The following is a 16,025-nucleotide window of genomic DNA, read 5'->3' on the forward strand; positions in this document are numbered from 1 at the left end:
CCGTACGCAACCGCCTCTCTCAATTCGAACCTTCTACAAGTTCCCGAAGCCTCTCTTCGCCCTAGACTCTTAGCTCTCCGACTCCAACGCCGACGACGATAACGATGATGAGGCGTAGTTGTAATTACTGAATTATTTGAATTGATTGTTTGGTAATTATGCAATTTGGTTAGTTGTAATTAGTGGAATTGGGATGAAGCAAAAATGTAATTAGGTAAAAGTGTTTGTACACTCTCTCACACTTTATTGTATGTAATTTGAGTTGTGAGAATTGATTGATTGTAATTATGCATTCTGATTAGTTGTAGTTAGTGAATTATGAGGATCGAGTTCAGAGGTATGAAATTACAATGAAGCGAAAATGTAATTAGTGTAATCGGGTGATGATGGGAGTGAGGGGGCTTTGTTGAGTTAGTGGGGACTGGATTTGATTGTTTTTAGTTGATTTTGGGGTTGTTTTTTAGTTGATTTCATGGTTGCTTTTGTGATATTAGTATTGGCCCTGCAGGGACATTTATTTTTCGTCATTTGCAACCACCTGAACAACTTATTTTGCAACTAAATGTAATTTTCAACAGATTTTTTCAAATTTGCATTTGTGGTTGCATATATGGTTACTATCAATTGCAGATATGGTTGCAAATGCAACCTCCGTACTTTTGCAAATATTTTTTGAAATATAGTATTTTTGCAATTTGTTTTAAAAAATGACAGTATTTTAACAAAAAAATTGTAAAACTTGGGTATTTACGAAAAAAGCCCCTTTGATAATTACTATCAACTCTTAGAAAGTGACTTATGCATAATTAATACAAAGTTAAATTATTAAAAGGGATTAATTAATTTTATCAAATAGTATTAGGAGTTAAGGACTATCTACTTGAAAATCAAGATTAGTTAACATATTAAAAAAATATAAATATAAATTTATAATTATATAAATCATAGAAAAATATTGAGTAAAATATAATTTGATTTCATAAAAAGATTAAACTCTAACATATTCAGTTTTTTTTATAAAACTTGAACAATTTACACTTTTATTTTTCAAAATTCTCTTTTTCTAATTTGCATCGATAACAAATTAGGGTTCTATTTAGTAGAATTATATATGTTTGTTGACAAAAACATTTCTAGTTGTACTTATGTATTAAAATAAAATATGTAAAAAAATGTGTTTATGATGAAAACAAATAATGTGGGGAAGATAATTTGACTTTTTCCGGGATATGTTATGTTTAACCCGTCAATAATATTAGAACACATGTCTTGTTAGTTCAACAGGTTTACATTAGAATTTAGAACAAATGGGACTCCCATGAGAGTGCATTAGCAACTAGCAAGTGACTTTGAGCTGCTGTGATTTAACTTTAAGAAAAGTGAAAAGTAAGCATGCATTATAATTTCATCATCATGTTAAAATTTTTGCTATAAAAATCGGTCGATTTCAAAAATCGTCGATAAATTATTTAAAAATTGGTCAAAAATATTTGTCTGATTTGATCGATTTCTAATAAATCGTCGATAAATTATCTGATTTTTTTAAAATATTTCTTATAAATCGCAAATAGATACCTCAACCGAATAATTTTAATTTCCGAAATCTCTAATACACTTAAAAGAGGTCATAGTTAAAACTATACAATTAAAGAAAATTAAACAAAAACTCTATAATTTATGCATGACAATATATTATGCTACTTAAACTCTTTATTTTATCATTAATTATTGAGTATTGTTGGACATTACTTGTACATAGACACATACCAAAAAATATATATTTTTAAAATATTTTCAGATTTCTATACTTGTACATGGATCCATGCCAAATACTTATAATCTCCTCCAAGTAACACAACCAACCAATATTATTTAAGGGAATTATGAAATATTTTATAGGCAAAATAAGCAACTAAAATAATATCAATGGACTAAAGGGATGAAGGACCATTAAAACTTGGCAACAAAATCAACAAGTGCATAGAATTCTAGCAGTTTTATAACAAGTTCAACAATCCTTAAAATCCCAACAAATATCCAACACATATCAAACTACAGAGCTTAATCTGTACTACCTATTATAGCACAGTTCAGAAAAACTATGCATCAGAAACAACAAACTTAGAAAAATGCCCTGCTTCCATAAAAAACTTTGGGACGACCGCTATCCTTCGATGCCTGCTCTTTGTTAGCCGATTCTTTTCTCTCTTTCTCAATCGGAGCAGCTTTACCAGCTTCATAAGGGAACGCCATCTTTGCTAGAGCCTCACTGAATTGCTCCATGCTTTTCATGTAAATGGCGGCATAATCTTGTTGCACAACCTTTTGTTCCACTTCTGCGTTCACGCTAACAAGAGGCTTGATAGCATTGCTAACATGAGCTTCTCCAACATTCTTTGTCATCACATTGGGTGAAACCACATTTTGATTCACAAAGTCCGAAGCTTTTGCAGCATCCTCCGTCTTCTCGGGATGTGATTCGAAGTCAGAAGCTTTTGCAACATCCTCCGTCTTCTCGTCATGTGATATTGCATCCCGCTCCACAACTTCAGGAACCTTTGCAACATCCTCAGTCGTCTCCTCAGGTGAAACCACAGATTTCAAAGCTCCTGGATTGTCGCAAACAACAGATGGAGAGCTCGTCAGAACTGAGACTGAAGGGGACGCGGAATTCGTTATTACTGGGATTGAAAGAGACTCATTGATTGACACGTTTTGGGATGTTGGAACTTTTGCATCTTCAGTAACCTCAGTACTTTCCACTGCTGGAGCTAAAGCATAAACCTCTGAATGAATATTATTATCAGGAATATTGTTGTCAATACTCTTCGGGTCCTCTGAGTTTAAATTCGCACATGGGATAGCATAGTACTCCGCAACCATCATTTCATTCTCATTTGCAAGTTTTGGATCCACAAACTCGATCATTTCATATTCACGAGGAAGAGAGCTGATTCCCTCGTTGCATTGTTCAACTGCCCTCGCCAGCAAAGAAGAGTGGGTTGAAGGGATTTCAAGAACTTCAGGTGATGCTCCATTGTAAGCCAGAGTCAATCGGACAGATCCAGTAGGAGAATGGAACATATCATCAGATGTGAGCGAAAACTCGTTCGCCAACTTTCCATTCTCAATAACCACATCAGTTAAAGGCACCAACGCAAATCCCAACAACTGATCTTGAAGATAATTCTTGATCCGACTGAGCATCCATATCTCACATTTCAAAGAAGATTCAATGGTTCGGACATCAAGCCAAAGATTCTCATTGAAAACAGGATCCCTCCCTCCACCATTAACAGTATGTGTTGAAGCAGATTTCTCCGGATCATCCGTTAGACAGATCTTTGCATACACGTCTTGCTTATGATAAATGCAAATGTTCTGGACATCTCTTGCTTGGTGTATGTAAACGTCAAGAACACCAATGACAGGTTTTGAGTTCTCTAAACCTCCTCCCTCAATCAAACTATGCCCAGATGATGAATTTCCAAGTTTCTGAGAAGCTAAATAGCCTAAATTCATCTCAGGTTGGAGAGGGTTTGAAACAACAGAAGAAGAACTAGGCGACATGATTCCTGTTGCAAATCAAATGCAACAACTAGTAAAGCACTTCGAACGACACAAACTAAGAGCAACACGATTTAACTTACAAACTACACTAAAAGTTAGCACTTCAAATTAACAAACACTTGCACATTCTACATTCACATACGCTCCTTTTCTAAAGCAAATCAAATTAGCAACTTACAGAAACATTATCACATATCTACAAACCATTAAACCAATAATACTAAGCAAAACAAACCAAAACCCAAACATTAAAATTCTAAAGGAAAGCAAATTCCCAAATTCAAGAACTTTCTGGAGCCTAACTAAAAATGCAGCAATCTATAACCATGAATCACTCAAAAACAAAACCCTAACACCAAAATTCTAAAGCAAATCATATACATATATTAACAACATTCTAGAGCATAATTCAAATGTAAAAACTCTTCAAGTAACAACAAAATTCAAGCAAAGCTTACCTAAAAATGTAGCAATCTATAACCAAGTATCACTTAAAAACAAAACCTTAAGATCAAAATTCTAAACCAAATCAAATACCATAAACATTCTAGAGCATAATTCAAATGTAAAAATTCTTCAACAAGTCGCAACAAAATTCAAACAAAGCTTAACTTTCTGAAGCTTAACAAAAATGCAGCAATCTATAACCAAGCATCACTTAAAAATGAACCCTTAACACCAAAATTCTAAACCAAATCAAATAACTATATTCAACAACATTCTAGACCATAATTCAAAAGTAAAATTCTTCAACAAAGTAATAACAAGAACAAAACAACTGAAACATAAACCATTGAATGAGCACTTACCAGGCAAGAATTCAACTCTGAGCTTCAAAAACTTCCCTGTATCACATAAAAAACCCAAAATCACTATTAATAAATGAAGAACACAAAAAAGACTCGAACTTTATAAAACCCAAGATGCCAAAACAGTAAAAATGTGGACTTTAACACTTGAAAACTGAAAAAATAATGGACCCATGAAAAGATTTATAATCAAAATCATACACGAATTCCCACAAAAGGTACCTACTTTTGATCAATAAAAGTAACACTTGTCAATAATCAATGGCAGACAAAAAAAGAGAATGAGTTTAAATAATTGAAAGGCTTCAAGAAAATCAAGAAAATTTATGGGTTTTTTTAGAAATTAAAAGTGAAATGACAAAAAGAGATAAGATGGTGTTTGAGGCCTACTTACTTTTCAATGTGACCCTTTTTGTGTTTGTCAATTTCTTGAATTTTGTGCGTATAGTCTGCTGAGTTTATATAGGCACAACACAATGTTAAGTCATACATATGTTGTATTGTCGGATTATTACAATTTGGGCTGAACATGATCCTAGAAAGATATTTATTTAAGATTTACATATTATGCATTTTTAATATTTTTAAAGTGATATCAAAAGATATGATATTTTATATGAGAAAGATAATCTCTTATGATAATGTATTTTGGTAATTTTAGGAATAAAATAATTAAGAATGTATCTACTGTTAAAGAATTTTCTATTTTTGTACTAATATTTGAATTGCATGTGAATCTGGATTCTGGCATGATATATTTCTCTGTTCCTGTTTATGTGATTGAGGTAGGAAATGTAATAGTGCAATTTTACAATGGTGGACTACAAAAAGTTATTGTACGTTTAAGAATGGAGAAAACATTTATTTATTTTGAAAAAAACGAAAAATAAAAGTGACTTTCTAATTCAAATGACTGGAGTTATAAATTTAAATTTTCGTTGATAATTGATATATTGGTATAAGAGCGTTGATCGATATTCGAAAGTATTCGATAGCCGTAAAGTATTTTTCCGCAAAAATATTCCGCGAATAGATATAATTTTGAAAATATCAAATTACGCGCGAACTGCATAGCCTCTTTATCTACATTAATTCAAAATAATTACGATTGTTAGATATGCGAATCATATCAATATTTGTCAAATTAATTACAATTGTTAGTTATCGAGACTTTAATATAAATCAACAGTTTTAATCGACAATCATGTAAAAGATACTCTAATTTTACAACCGTAAACTAGAAAAAGGGGTTCAATCCTTAGTAAAAACGATTACAAAAAAACATAATTTAATGCCACAATATTTTTTTATACAAAAATGGATCATAATTTTTGATCGCCAATATAATGATATAAGGGTGTCAATTGATAATATTGAATAGCGGACAAAGTATTTATCCGCGAAAATATTCCGCGAACAGAGACAATTTCAAAAATAACAAATTACGCGGGAATTGAATAACGCAACCCCTATATCTACATTAACTCAAAATAATTAGGATTGTTGAATATTCGGACCACATTATTTTTTGTCAGATTAATAACGATTATTAGCTTATAAATCAACCATTTTAATCTACGATCATGTAAGAAATATTATAATTTTACAATGGTAAACTAGAAAAAAGGTATTTTATGATATTTTTTATTTTGAAAAAAAAACAGCCATGTTTTCTCAATCCTTGGTATAAAAGATTTCGAAGAAAATTATTTAATACCACAATCATTTTTAATACAAAAATGAATTATAATCTTTGATCACTAATCAATTGATATAAGGGCGTTTTTCGATGGTACACGATAGTTGACAAAATATTTGTTCACGAATAGAGACAATTTAATAATTTTTTATACAAAATGGATCATAGTATTTGATAACCGATATATTGATATAAGGACGCCGATCGATAGTATTCGATATCTCGCGAAATATTTGTCCCCGAAAATATTTTGCGCGAATTGTATAGCCTCTCTATCTAAATTAATTCAAAATAATTACAATTAGTAAATATTCAGATCATATCAGTTTTCGTCAAATTAATTACGATTATCAGTAATCGGGGTCTTAATATAAATCAACCGTTGTAATGTACAGTTATATTAGAAATACTATAATTTTACAACGGTGGATTAGGAAAAGGTGTTCTATGATAATTTTTTATTTTGAAAAAAATCAGCCATATTTTTTTCAATCCCTAATAAAGACAATTTTAAAAATAACAAATTACGCGCGAACGCGCGAACTGAACAACGCCACCTCGATATCTACATTATCAAAGTATTTATGATTGTTAAATATTCGAATCACATTAATTTTGTCAAATTAATTATAATTGAGAGCTACCGAGACCATAATATAAATCAACCGTTTTAATGGGCAGCCAAGAGAAGGCGTTTTTAAGTCTTTAACGGTTATGCTTTTTAGCAAAGTACCGCATGCAACTTGTGCATTTTTTCATGTACTAGGCTATGAGCCTATGACCCCCCATCTAAGCATACTTTCATTATTTAGACAAAGATTTAGTTGTTAAAAAACGCACTCACAACTTCATGTTAAATGTCAATTTCCAAATTATATGATCTTTGATGATCTAAATTATGTACTTTCTGCTGATGACATGCTAATAGTGGATTCACGTATTATGATCTGAATTACGTACTTTATTCTAATGACATGCTATTAGAATTATAATATATTTTCGAATTGTAAGATACGTCGTCTTAACCTCGTCCCCGGCCCTAAATCGTGGTATCATCACGCATCTTAACCCCGTCATTGTCCCGCCCTAAAGAAAAGTAAAGAAAATGACGCACTAATCGAGCGTAATAGGACAATAATCGAGCGAAGTGTCAGATAATATAGTACTCTCCTTTCTCCCCTTTTATGTGTCTAAAGTTTTGAGTCCATGCTTAAAGGGTCGCATGAGTCGAGACATGGGAATGTGAGGAGTTACTGTATAAACATATGTAATAAAAAAACTTAAGCACTTAACGGGACGGTGATATGATATGATTGAGGAGCATCGGACAAAGGAAGCTTTATTAAAATGCTTTACTAAAAATGAGTTGAGTTCTGGTCTAGTACAAATTGCAGCATTCAGGATCCGAGCAACATAGCTGTCCAAATAAAATCTTCGTACAATCTGAATACTCCTAGCTTTGTCAACATGTGTACACACCTCTGTGTGGGTCGGTTGGTGGGTCATGGACTCATGGGTGGGTGGGGGTTATATGTCAATATGGAGTGATTGGTCTCATGACTTCATTAATGTACTAGCTACTAACATTCACAACTGGTTTGTTCCGTTAATTTTTGTATTTGTATGCTGATAGTGATGCCTGCTGAGAATGTGATGGAGGACCTAACATATTAGTGACACTTCTTGCTATCTTCTTGCACTGGCATATTCTTTCGAGTATCAGTTAAGTATGTCGTATTTACCTTAATCATCGCGTCCCATAAATTAACAGCTGAGATGAATCATGTTATGTTAGAGTTAGACATATTTCTAGCTGATTGAGGAAAGTGTGGTAAATTTGGCGTGGCTAATTATCAGGAGCAAAGCCGAAAATTTTATGTAAAATGAGCTTAAAGAAAATCCCAAAATAGCTGTGATCCGCAAAGGATTTAGGTTTTGGTGGAACAGACATGATACACCGCGAGAAAATACTTAACTTCCTGATTCTATTCTCTACACTGCAAGAAAATCAAGATCCCCAAAAGATTGAAGATTAGTTGAGGATATTTCATGCATTAGAGGAACATCATCAGAAACTGCATAGCCTGATTGCCAGACATGATTGACTTTGGTTAGGTTAACAAGTGGACCTAGAACAGCGAAAATTGTCATCTCGTTGTTTTTATATTCTGCAGAGACGTTTGACACCTGAAACGTAAGTGCCCCGGGAAGCATGGAAGGATAGTAGTCTGATATTGGTGTGGGGAACACTGTCATACTTCCATTACTGTTACGAAAAGCCACGAGTGCTTGTGCTCCAACCATGCCTGTTTGAGTCGGGTTTATAGCCCATGCAACCCATCCCTTTGAATCTTGTCTGGCTCTATATGCCATTGCAACTTTATCCGTGGATGGGAAATAGTTCCAGTGGAGATGAGCTTGATGATAAGGAAGATCAACACAAGAATTAAATGTTCTATCTGACGTGAACGTGTGATTTTTGCAGGTTTGAGCATACGATAAAAAGAAAAAGGAAGCAAAAATTGTGAAAGTAAGAACGGATGTTGAGCCTAGAGCCATGACACCAATGAGCTGCTGAACAACAAAATTGCAGAGCCAAATATGGTTTTTTACTAGTATATACTAAGCTAGGCGAGCCAGGTGAAAGTGCAGACTAGTCTGTTGAGTGTAGATAAATCACGCAAGTTTCCTTTTGTTTCGGTTTTGGTCTATTCATCTCCTTCGTAATAGAGCTCTGTTAGTTGTGACTTCTCATGAGATACGCATTGCTACTCGATTTTCAGTGACAACATACCCAAGTTGGTTTAGAAGTATACATTACCTTGTGATCAATCTAATTTGCAACTGACAGCAACTCCTAATAGATGTTTGCAAAATTATATTCCAATGAGAGTCTTCAAGTTGAAATGAATAATTTGATTAGGTAGTTCTTAAAGCCATTTTGCTTATGCAACACTTCAGTTTGAGAAATTGCAGGACGGGTGTAGGTGACTAATGTGACAACCCGAGAGTATGTCGAACCACCACATCCCCTAACTATCACGATTTACTGGTGCACTTAGTAGTCGTACATTCTGCTAATTAATCAGATAGTAACAAATTAACCGATAGAATTAATTAAGAGAGTTTTGAATGAATTTATAAACAATACTTTTTCCCGCTCAAGTTTGCATTTTTTTTCTAATTTACCACTTGTGTTAACCTTCCTGTGCAAAATGCCTTCTTGCATTGGATTTATAACACTACCGTCTACCAGCCACACAGCAGATATAGCATTTCGACATGGGGCCATGGGGGTGTCTCAACGTCGCAGTGGGTTGCTTGGGGACTTAATTTAGATAAACCGGAGATGCTTAGGGGCCTAGGGCTCAAAGCTTAACAGCTTTCAAGAACTCAAATGGCACCATGCATGCCTACACTTCGCCTATAAAGTCTTATAAGATTAGTTCATCACAACAACCATTGAGCTTTAATGTTTCAAAGATCACCGCAGAGTTTTTAAGAAGTAGAAAGGAGATTGTCATATTTGTGGACTTGAAACTTCTGTCTGGTCGTAAAAGTTTCAATCAAGTTTGGCAAGAAGGTCCTGTTGGTGATGCAGCACCTCAAATGCATGGTCGAGATTCGGCTAATTTGAGAGCTGTTGGAACTAATAATTTTAGTACGGGTAAAATTAGTAGTCATGGTGGTGTTGTGGGTTCGAACAAACACAAAAGAAATACAAGTAGGTTAATATTTGTTTTTCTAGCAGGAAGAGGGTATGTTTGGTATTGGCCTCTAATTCTGATGACCTTTTTAGATTCCTGGTGTGTTGAACACACAGGCCTGGGAAATTTTGTTGCCTTTGGGAATAATATCTGCTAGGTACTTGAAAGTTTTCGCTGATCTGGCTTGGTTTTACCTTCATCAACTCTGCCAATGTTCCGGTTATGTCATAGGAGTTGCAGGATGGGGAACTGGCCTCAACCTCGGCAATGATTCCCCTGGCATTGTACATCACAAGCACAGAAGCGTCGGCATAGCTCTATTCGTCTTTGGAACTTTTTAGGTACTTGAAACTCTCGACAACTAATGTGATCATTAGTAGCTTCCACAACTAATGTGATCATTTTTGACATACAGATATTTGCCCTGCTCTTGAGACCAAATAAAGATCACTCACACAGGTTCTACTGGAACATTCTTCACCACTCAGTCGGATAAGTCATTGTAATTCTTAGCATAATCAACATTTTCGAAGGATTAGACATTTTGGACCCTGCTAAGAAATGGAAAAGAGCATATATTAGTCTTATGGTAACTCTGTAATGCATTGCAGCAATTTTAGAGGCCTTTACATGGTTTGTTGTCCTCAATGATGATTTACGAGAAGCAGCTTAGATGATCCATACATTATTAGCATTCTTAACCCTTCTTGAAACATGTCCTGTAGATCTTATCACCAAGAACCAGTGCATTTTAGTCTGGGATCAACTTTGTTGGCAAGAATATGCGCGGCTAATTGCACCACACTGATTGCTCAAAGTACCTGCAAAAATGCCAAAATCTGTTGATCTGACCCTAACATGGTACTTTTACTTGTAGCAGCAAGTATGCATCTGCAATTTTTAGATGTACAACTTGCATGCACTGGCTACAAACTAGGCCTCATGATTTTCCAAATACCGGGCTCTGCTATTTTATGTTACTAACATTATGAGTCACAGGTTGAACTGCAGTACAATCATGCATGGGCCTCATCTGGCTAGAAATTGGGTTTCATAACCTATTTTGATTCAGGAACCGAGAACAAGCAGAGCGCGAGAAATACCACTACACCGTAAACGTCATATTTTAACTATCCATCTTATATATAAAATTTCAAAATCTAATTAACGGTGGTCGATACATCATTCTAGCAGATCTTAACCCACTTCTATTTAAATATTATTAAGATTATAACATGCTTAAGGCCTGCTTAGCGTGCTTTGTGCTAATCTAATATTATAACTTAAGCCTTGTCTGTTACCCATTTCTGGGTACAAGAGTTAATGGAGCCAGGCATCCTGAAATGGCTATTTAGATCATATTTTACTAATTACATATTATTATAATTATGGTTAGTGCTTTGCATCAAAATCCCTTTCAGAAAAGGACCATCACAAGAGATGCACTCACTTGATAATCCAACATTATATGCTGATCTGTGGTAAATTTCATAATTTAATATATAATGCATACAAGAACCTGCTAATCATGCAGTATTATAGTGCTCTTCTGATTCCAGTGTCTTCTTCTGTGCTTTTAAATTGTGTTACATGCATCTTGGAGATAATCTTTAAAAAACAAAATGGATACAATCAAAGATTGTTCTGTAAAATTACGGTTTTATTGTGTTTTTTTTATCAGTTTAACGACGTTTTTCAAAGGATGATTTGCTGCTAACAGGGTTCTCTGTGTAATTTAAACTTGTATCAGAGAGCTTAATATTCCTCTACATGATCTATTGATATACTATTTTACTTATTTAATCTTTCATACATCATTCTTTAACTTTTTCTAGAAGGTAAGACCTGAATCATGTATTTAACCCTGATTTTATGATATGTTCAATAAAAAATCCCATGTAACAAGGGTCCGGTCCAAGAAGTTTTGTGCCTTAAAAATAGTATCTGTTCTAATAAGGCTCGTGATGAGCAAAAATCGAAACCAAGACCTGGAACGACAAGGGATAAACCTTTATCGACATGCTATCTATAACGAAAGCTTAATGTAAATTTTATAGATTCAACTTTAATACCTTGATGTGTAATTCTATATTTGGAACAGATATATGTAATTTGGAGGCATATTTGGCTGATAGTAGACTAGACAAATTATGTAGAACAATAATCTGTGGTACCAACTTTCAGTCTTTTTCATAATAATATCATGAGGATTGATTCTTTTATGAGTTCCTGACAACCTTAGATTCTTGATCTAATCTCATAAGCTAAATCAAATATAATTGTTGGTTTAATCTATCTATAAGTCTGTCATGTATTATGAAACCTTCTGAATTAGCCCATAATTAGATTGTTTATATGCTAAAGATCCTCAGCTTAACCTTTTGGCAGCAAGATCTTCTTTAGGACCCTTTTAGCATGTAATTCAAGCATTCAACTATGATATATTCTGTTTTTTTTTCATAACTCAAATAATTCAAAATTAAAGAGCTTGTGTTGGCAAGATTAGGTAGCTTTTTTAGCAAGTTGTGTTAAAAGACCCCACAAAAATAGAAAAACAACATTATATGAATGTCCTTAAAACCAAACCAACCAATAAACCTTTGTGATAAGCACAAGCACTATGTGCACCACCACTACCTGCTATTATTACAAGGTATAAAGAAAGCTTGGCTTTACAATCCTTGCTCTTCAGTTCAGAGTTGAAACAGAAGCTTGTTTGCTTGTGTTAAATCCAGAGTTCAGAGTTTCGATTTTACGTTAAAAAATATGAGGCATATGTTGGTGACAATGAGGCAAAACCTCCAAAACATGCGCAAGAGTCCTCGTGTAGCAGATGAAAATATGTTCGGTGATCAGGCCAATGGAGTTGGATTACCACAAAATGCAGGCAGGCCGCGACATGGATGGAATGGATTCTCTGTTATTTGTAGCATAGTTCTCGCGCCTCTCTCGCTCCTGTCTTGCCTTTCTCACCCTCATATCAGTGGAACTGATGGAGTTTGGGCTTCTGGTGATATTGCACGTATATCCGAGATGAATCATCTCATGGTTAGCGACAGCATGCGTTATGCCATCTTGATGTAAATTAGTAGTAGGGGTGAGTTTAATTATTTTTTGGTGTTTCTGATTGCTTGTTACAGAATCAGGCAACTGAATGGTCAGGATCTAGACTGACCAATAATTTTGTATCCTGTAATTGCATTGTTCATCATACATGAAAAAACATTAGCCTACTGTTCAGTAAGACAATTATTTGCATGTATAGTAATCTTTAATATAATATTATTTTTCGGGGTCACCTTGTCGTTCCTCAGTAATCCTTTTTTAAATCTATAATGGCGCTTTACTGATAATGTCCATTCGGTTTTTGTCGTGAAGATTGGCTTTAGGCTCTGTGTGGGATCTTCGAGCAAAGATATATATTACTAATCATGCAGAAACTCCTTCAAAACACTTTGAAAATGGACTCAGAAAGTTAGCTTCTTTGTAACTTCTGCAGTCTGCAGAGCCAAGTGATACCCTGCAGTTTTTACCCTGAAAAGAAAACAATAATTAGATTAACAACTTCATTGCTGTCATTTTGCAGTACTGCATAATTAGAAGTTTTATTTCTTTGATTATCTTTTTAGACGAAAGTTTATCGCTTGGATGTCATCCAGGTACTGTAACTGGGATTATGAAAAACACGAGAAATGTTTTAACTTTTAAGAGACAATCTGTATATATGCATTTCTTCTACTGCACATAACATTCATGTTGGGTTCATTTTTAATCTTCAAAGACAATGTTCTGTCATATCTTAAGTGGAGGGAGTATAGATTCAGTAGTACAAGCGATTACCTTAAGTTTGATACACAAATCTCAAATCATTGTGACTGATGCAACCAGTAAATTAGTGTTCGAAAAAAGGTTGTCTGTCTTGTAATGGTTCTCCTATGTTAACCATCTGAGTCCACACAAACATGTCATTCAGGGCTTCAAAGTAACTCCAGAATCACTTTAAAGAAACTTGAAAATTCCCCAATTTTCATGCACAGACTGCTTGAAAATTACTCTGAAAATAACAATTAGAAGAAACTTGTGCAGTGAATTTCAGCTAGACGACGTTAACTCTTATTTCTTAAGTTTACTCTGCGTCGTTGTTAAGCACCTGGAAAATGGGAGAAACTTCTCATTTTCTTTCAATGTTAAAGACTGTCATTGTTCAAGTGCTTTTTTCGTGCTCAGGTTCTAATTGTATCTGGAATGAAGCCAATCAGCGAGGAATTACATGAGGAAGTGAGCATCACTATTCGGAACATCAAAGAGATTGAACAGCTAAATTGCAGATAACATGTGAACAGAATTCACCTTTTGCAGCATCATCTCTTTAACTGAGCTGACTGTTTATATAGTCTCAGCCAGTACTTTTAAGTTTTATCAATCAAAACTTTCTACTTATCAGTACCAATTAAGCACATGCAATGTTTGACACTAGTTTTTGGCACTCCACTCTCAGTGGTGGACTATTCTTATTCTACCAGAGAGCCTAAAAAAGTATAATCATATTTTGTTTGGAACTTATTAAGTGGAACAGGAGGATCAGACTTCAGAGTCAACCATTGTCGTTATCTTAGCAGAAACTAATGGACTCTGAAGTCGTTAAAATGTCTTAATTGCAATCTAGACTTCTCATATCGAGGACATTCTATCACAAACAGTACTAAATCCATGACCACCTCTAAGTGCTCCATGCATAAAATGTTCAATGATGCACGGAAGAGCAAGAACCTTAAGTTTTTGGTCGTTGACATGTACTATCATCATCTACCGGTAAGTCCACTAGTTAATGATTACTCAAAGTTAAACACGATTAGCCTAACCTCATCCTAGTAGTCGGTTTATGCTTCCCTTGCTCTATAAACTTCTGTGCACGCGCACTCATGATTTAAGGTGAGAAACAGATATCTTGATGTGAATCATGAAGAATAACTGTGAAGAGCATATATTTTTTTTCTCTTGGTCCATATGTGTTGAGCATGGAACAAAGTTCCCTTAAGATAGGCCTGTAATGCCGTAAATTCTACATATGCCTTCTTTTTTTGGCAATACCATCTTTCTCTTCTTATGAAAAACAAGGATAAGACTGCATAGATCGAAACCTCATTCAATCTTTCTCCTATCTCCTACCCCAAGTGGATATTTGCGGCCTGAGTACTGTAATTTTTTCAACGTTTATTTCTGTCTACGACAGTAACTTATCGATCATACATACTAGTGGCCTCCTAGGAATCTTTACTCAATCAACAAATAAGGAGAAAGAGTTTTCGTTCATGTCAAGGAACCAGTTACTCTAAAACCTCAAGGTGTCAGAGAATGGCCTGTCTGAGTCACTGAGATGGTGAAAACTCGAGAAACAATCTGAACACGTACGTGAATAAAAACATATTCTACAACACAGCAACTATTACTAATGTAACATATCTTTACCAAAAATGATCTAAACCATCTTTGATTACGTATTAATGTGTATGTGATGGAACAATGTTACAACAGAAATGCAGTGAAAGTAACTGGAGGGGAACCACAGTGACAAGGAGATTAACAACGCGGAATTAAAGTACCTTTTGAATTGAAGCCCAAGCATTATCTTTTTCCCTAATAAAGTAGACCGTTCAAGTGCTAATCACTGATTCTCTCCCAAAATCTTCATTTTTATTTCATTGAAGCTGAAAATGACAAGGGGAATAAAGCAAATGCTTAGTGCTGACACACCATAATTTTGTTTAAAATTATCTAGGATTAGAATAAAAAACCATTTTACCCTGTTAACATATTTTTCGACACAAAAATAGGCTTCTTACTAATAAAAATGATCCAAAATATCACTTTTGAAAAAAATGACTCTAAATGTCACTTCAAAACGGTACATCATGTAAAGTTTATGCAACAAATCCAAAACAGTACATCGTGTTCCGTTTTGACATTTTGATTTTTTATATATATGCAAAACGATAAATAAAGTAGCGTTTTGGTACTTTGATTATTTTTTATATATGCAAAAACGGAAGATAAAGTGACGTTTTGGTACAAAAGTAACAAAAAAATATTTTTAACCTTAAAATGTTACTTCGTGTGACGTTCTTGTACTATTTACAAAACAGTACACGAATACCCGTTATCAAGTGATATTTTGGGCCTTTATTCTGAAAAGTGATATTTTGGGCATTTTTTGCTTGAATAGTGATATTTTGATCCATT

At 34.3% G+C, this 16,025-nt stretch overlaps 4 protein-coding genes across 6 annotated transcripts; 2 read left to right on the forward strand and 2 right to left on the reverse strand.

Moving 5' to 3' along the window:
- Positions 1-1,977: 1,977 nt before the first annotated feature.
- Positions 1,978-4,886, reverse strand: LOC141711332 (uncharacterized). 2 transcript variants are annotated; one of them, XM_074513712.1, is made up of 3 exons: positions 4,774-4,886; positions 4,380-4,415; positions 1,978-3,575 (listed from the first exon to the last, which is right to left on the reverse strand). In XM_074513712.1, the coding sequence occupies exon 3, from the start codon at positions 3,568-3,570 to the stop codon at positions 2,122-2,124; it is 1,449 nt and encodes a 482-aa protein (XP_074369813.1). In that variant the 5' UTR covers positions 3,571-3,575; positions 4,380-4,415; positions 4,774-4,886; the 3' UTR covers positions 1,978-2,121. The 2 variants fall into 2 exon arrangements, with proteins under 2 accessions (XP_074369813.1, XP_074369814.1); XM_074513713.1 differs by lacking the exon at positions 4,774-4,886 and adding an exon at positions 4,606-4,723.
- A 3,184-nt stretch (positions 4,887-8,070) lies between these two features.
- On the reverse strand, positions 8,071-9,370 carry LOC141711235 (cytochrome b561 and DOMON domain-containing protein At5g47530-like). The gene is made up of 2 exons (XM_074513640.1): positions 9,281-9,370; positions 8,071-8,652 (listed from the first exon to the last, which is right to left on the reverse strand). The coding sequence occupies exons 1-2, from the start codon at positions 9,368-9,370 to the stop codon at positions 8,071-8,073; spliced, it is 672 nt and encodes a 223-aa protein (XP_074369741.1).
- A 113-nt stretch (positions 9,371-9,483) lies between these two features.
- Positions 9,484-10,126, forward strand: LOC141711236 (cytochrome b561 and DOMON domain-containing protein At5g35735-like). The gene is made up of 2 exons (XM_074513641.1): positions 9,484-9,771; positions 9,878-10,126. Exons 1-2 carry the CDS (start codon positions 9,484-9,486, stop codon positions 10,124-10,126), a joined length of 537 nt encoding a protein of 178 aa, XP_074369742.1.
- A 2,244-nt stretch (positions 10,127-12,370) lies between these two features.
- LOC141710491 (uncharacterized) lies at positions 12,371-14,236 on the forward strand. Of its 2 annotated transcripts, none has more exons than XM_074513056.1 (2): positions 12,371-12,882; positions 14,013-14,236. In XM_074513056.1, the coding sequence occupies exon 1, from the start codon at positions 12,552-12,554 to the stop codon at positions 12,867-12,869; it is 318 nt and encodes a 105-aa protein (XP_074369157.1). In that variant the 5' UTR covers positions 12,371-12,551; the 3' UTR covers positions 12,870-12,882; positions 14,013-14,236. The 2 variants fall into 2 exon arrangements, with proteins under 2 accessions (XP_074369157.1, XP_074369158.1); XM_074513057.1 differs by lacking the exon at positions 14,013-14,236 and adding an exon at positions 13,164-13,470.
- Positions 14,237-16,025: the final 1,789 nt, after the last annotated feature.

The sequence above is a fragment of the Apium graveolens genome, chromosome 3 (genome assembly GCF_009905375.1).
Source record: "Apium graveolens cultivar Ventura chromosome 3, ASM990537v1, whole genome shotgun sequence".
NCBI lineage: Eukaryota > Viridiplantae > Streptophyta > Magnoliopsida > Apiales > Apiaceae > Apium > Apium graveolens.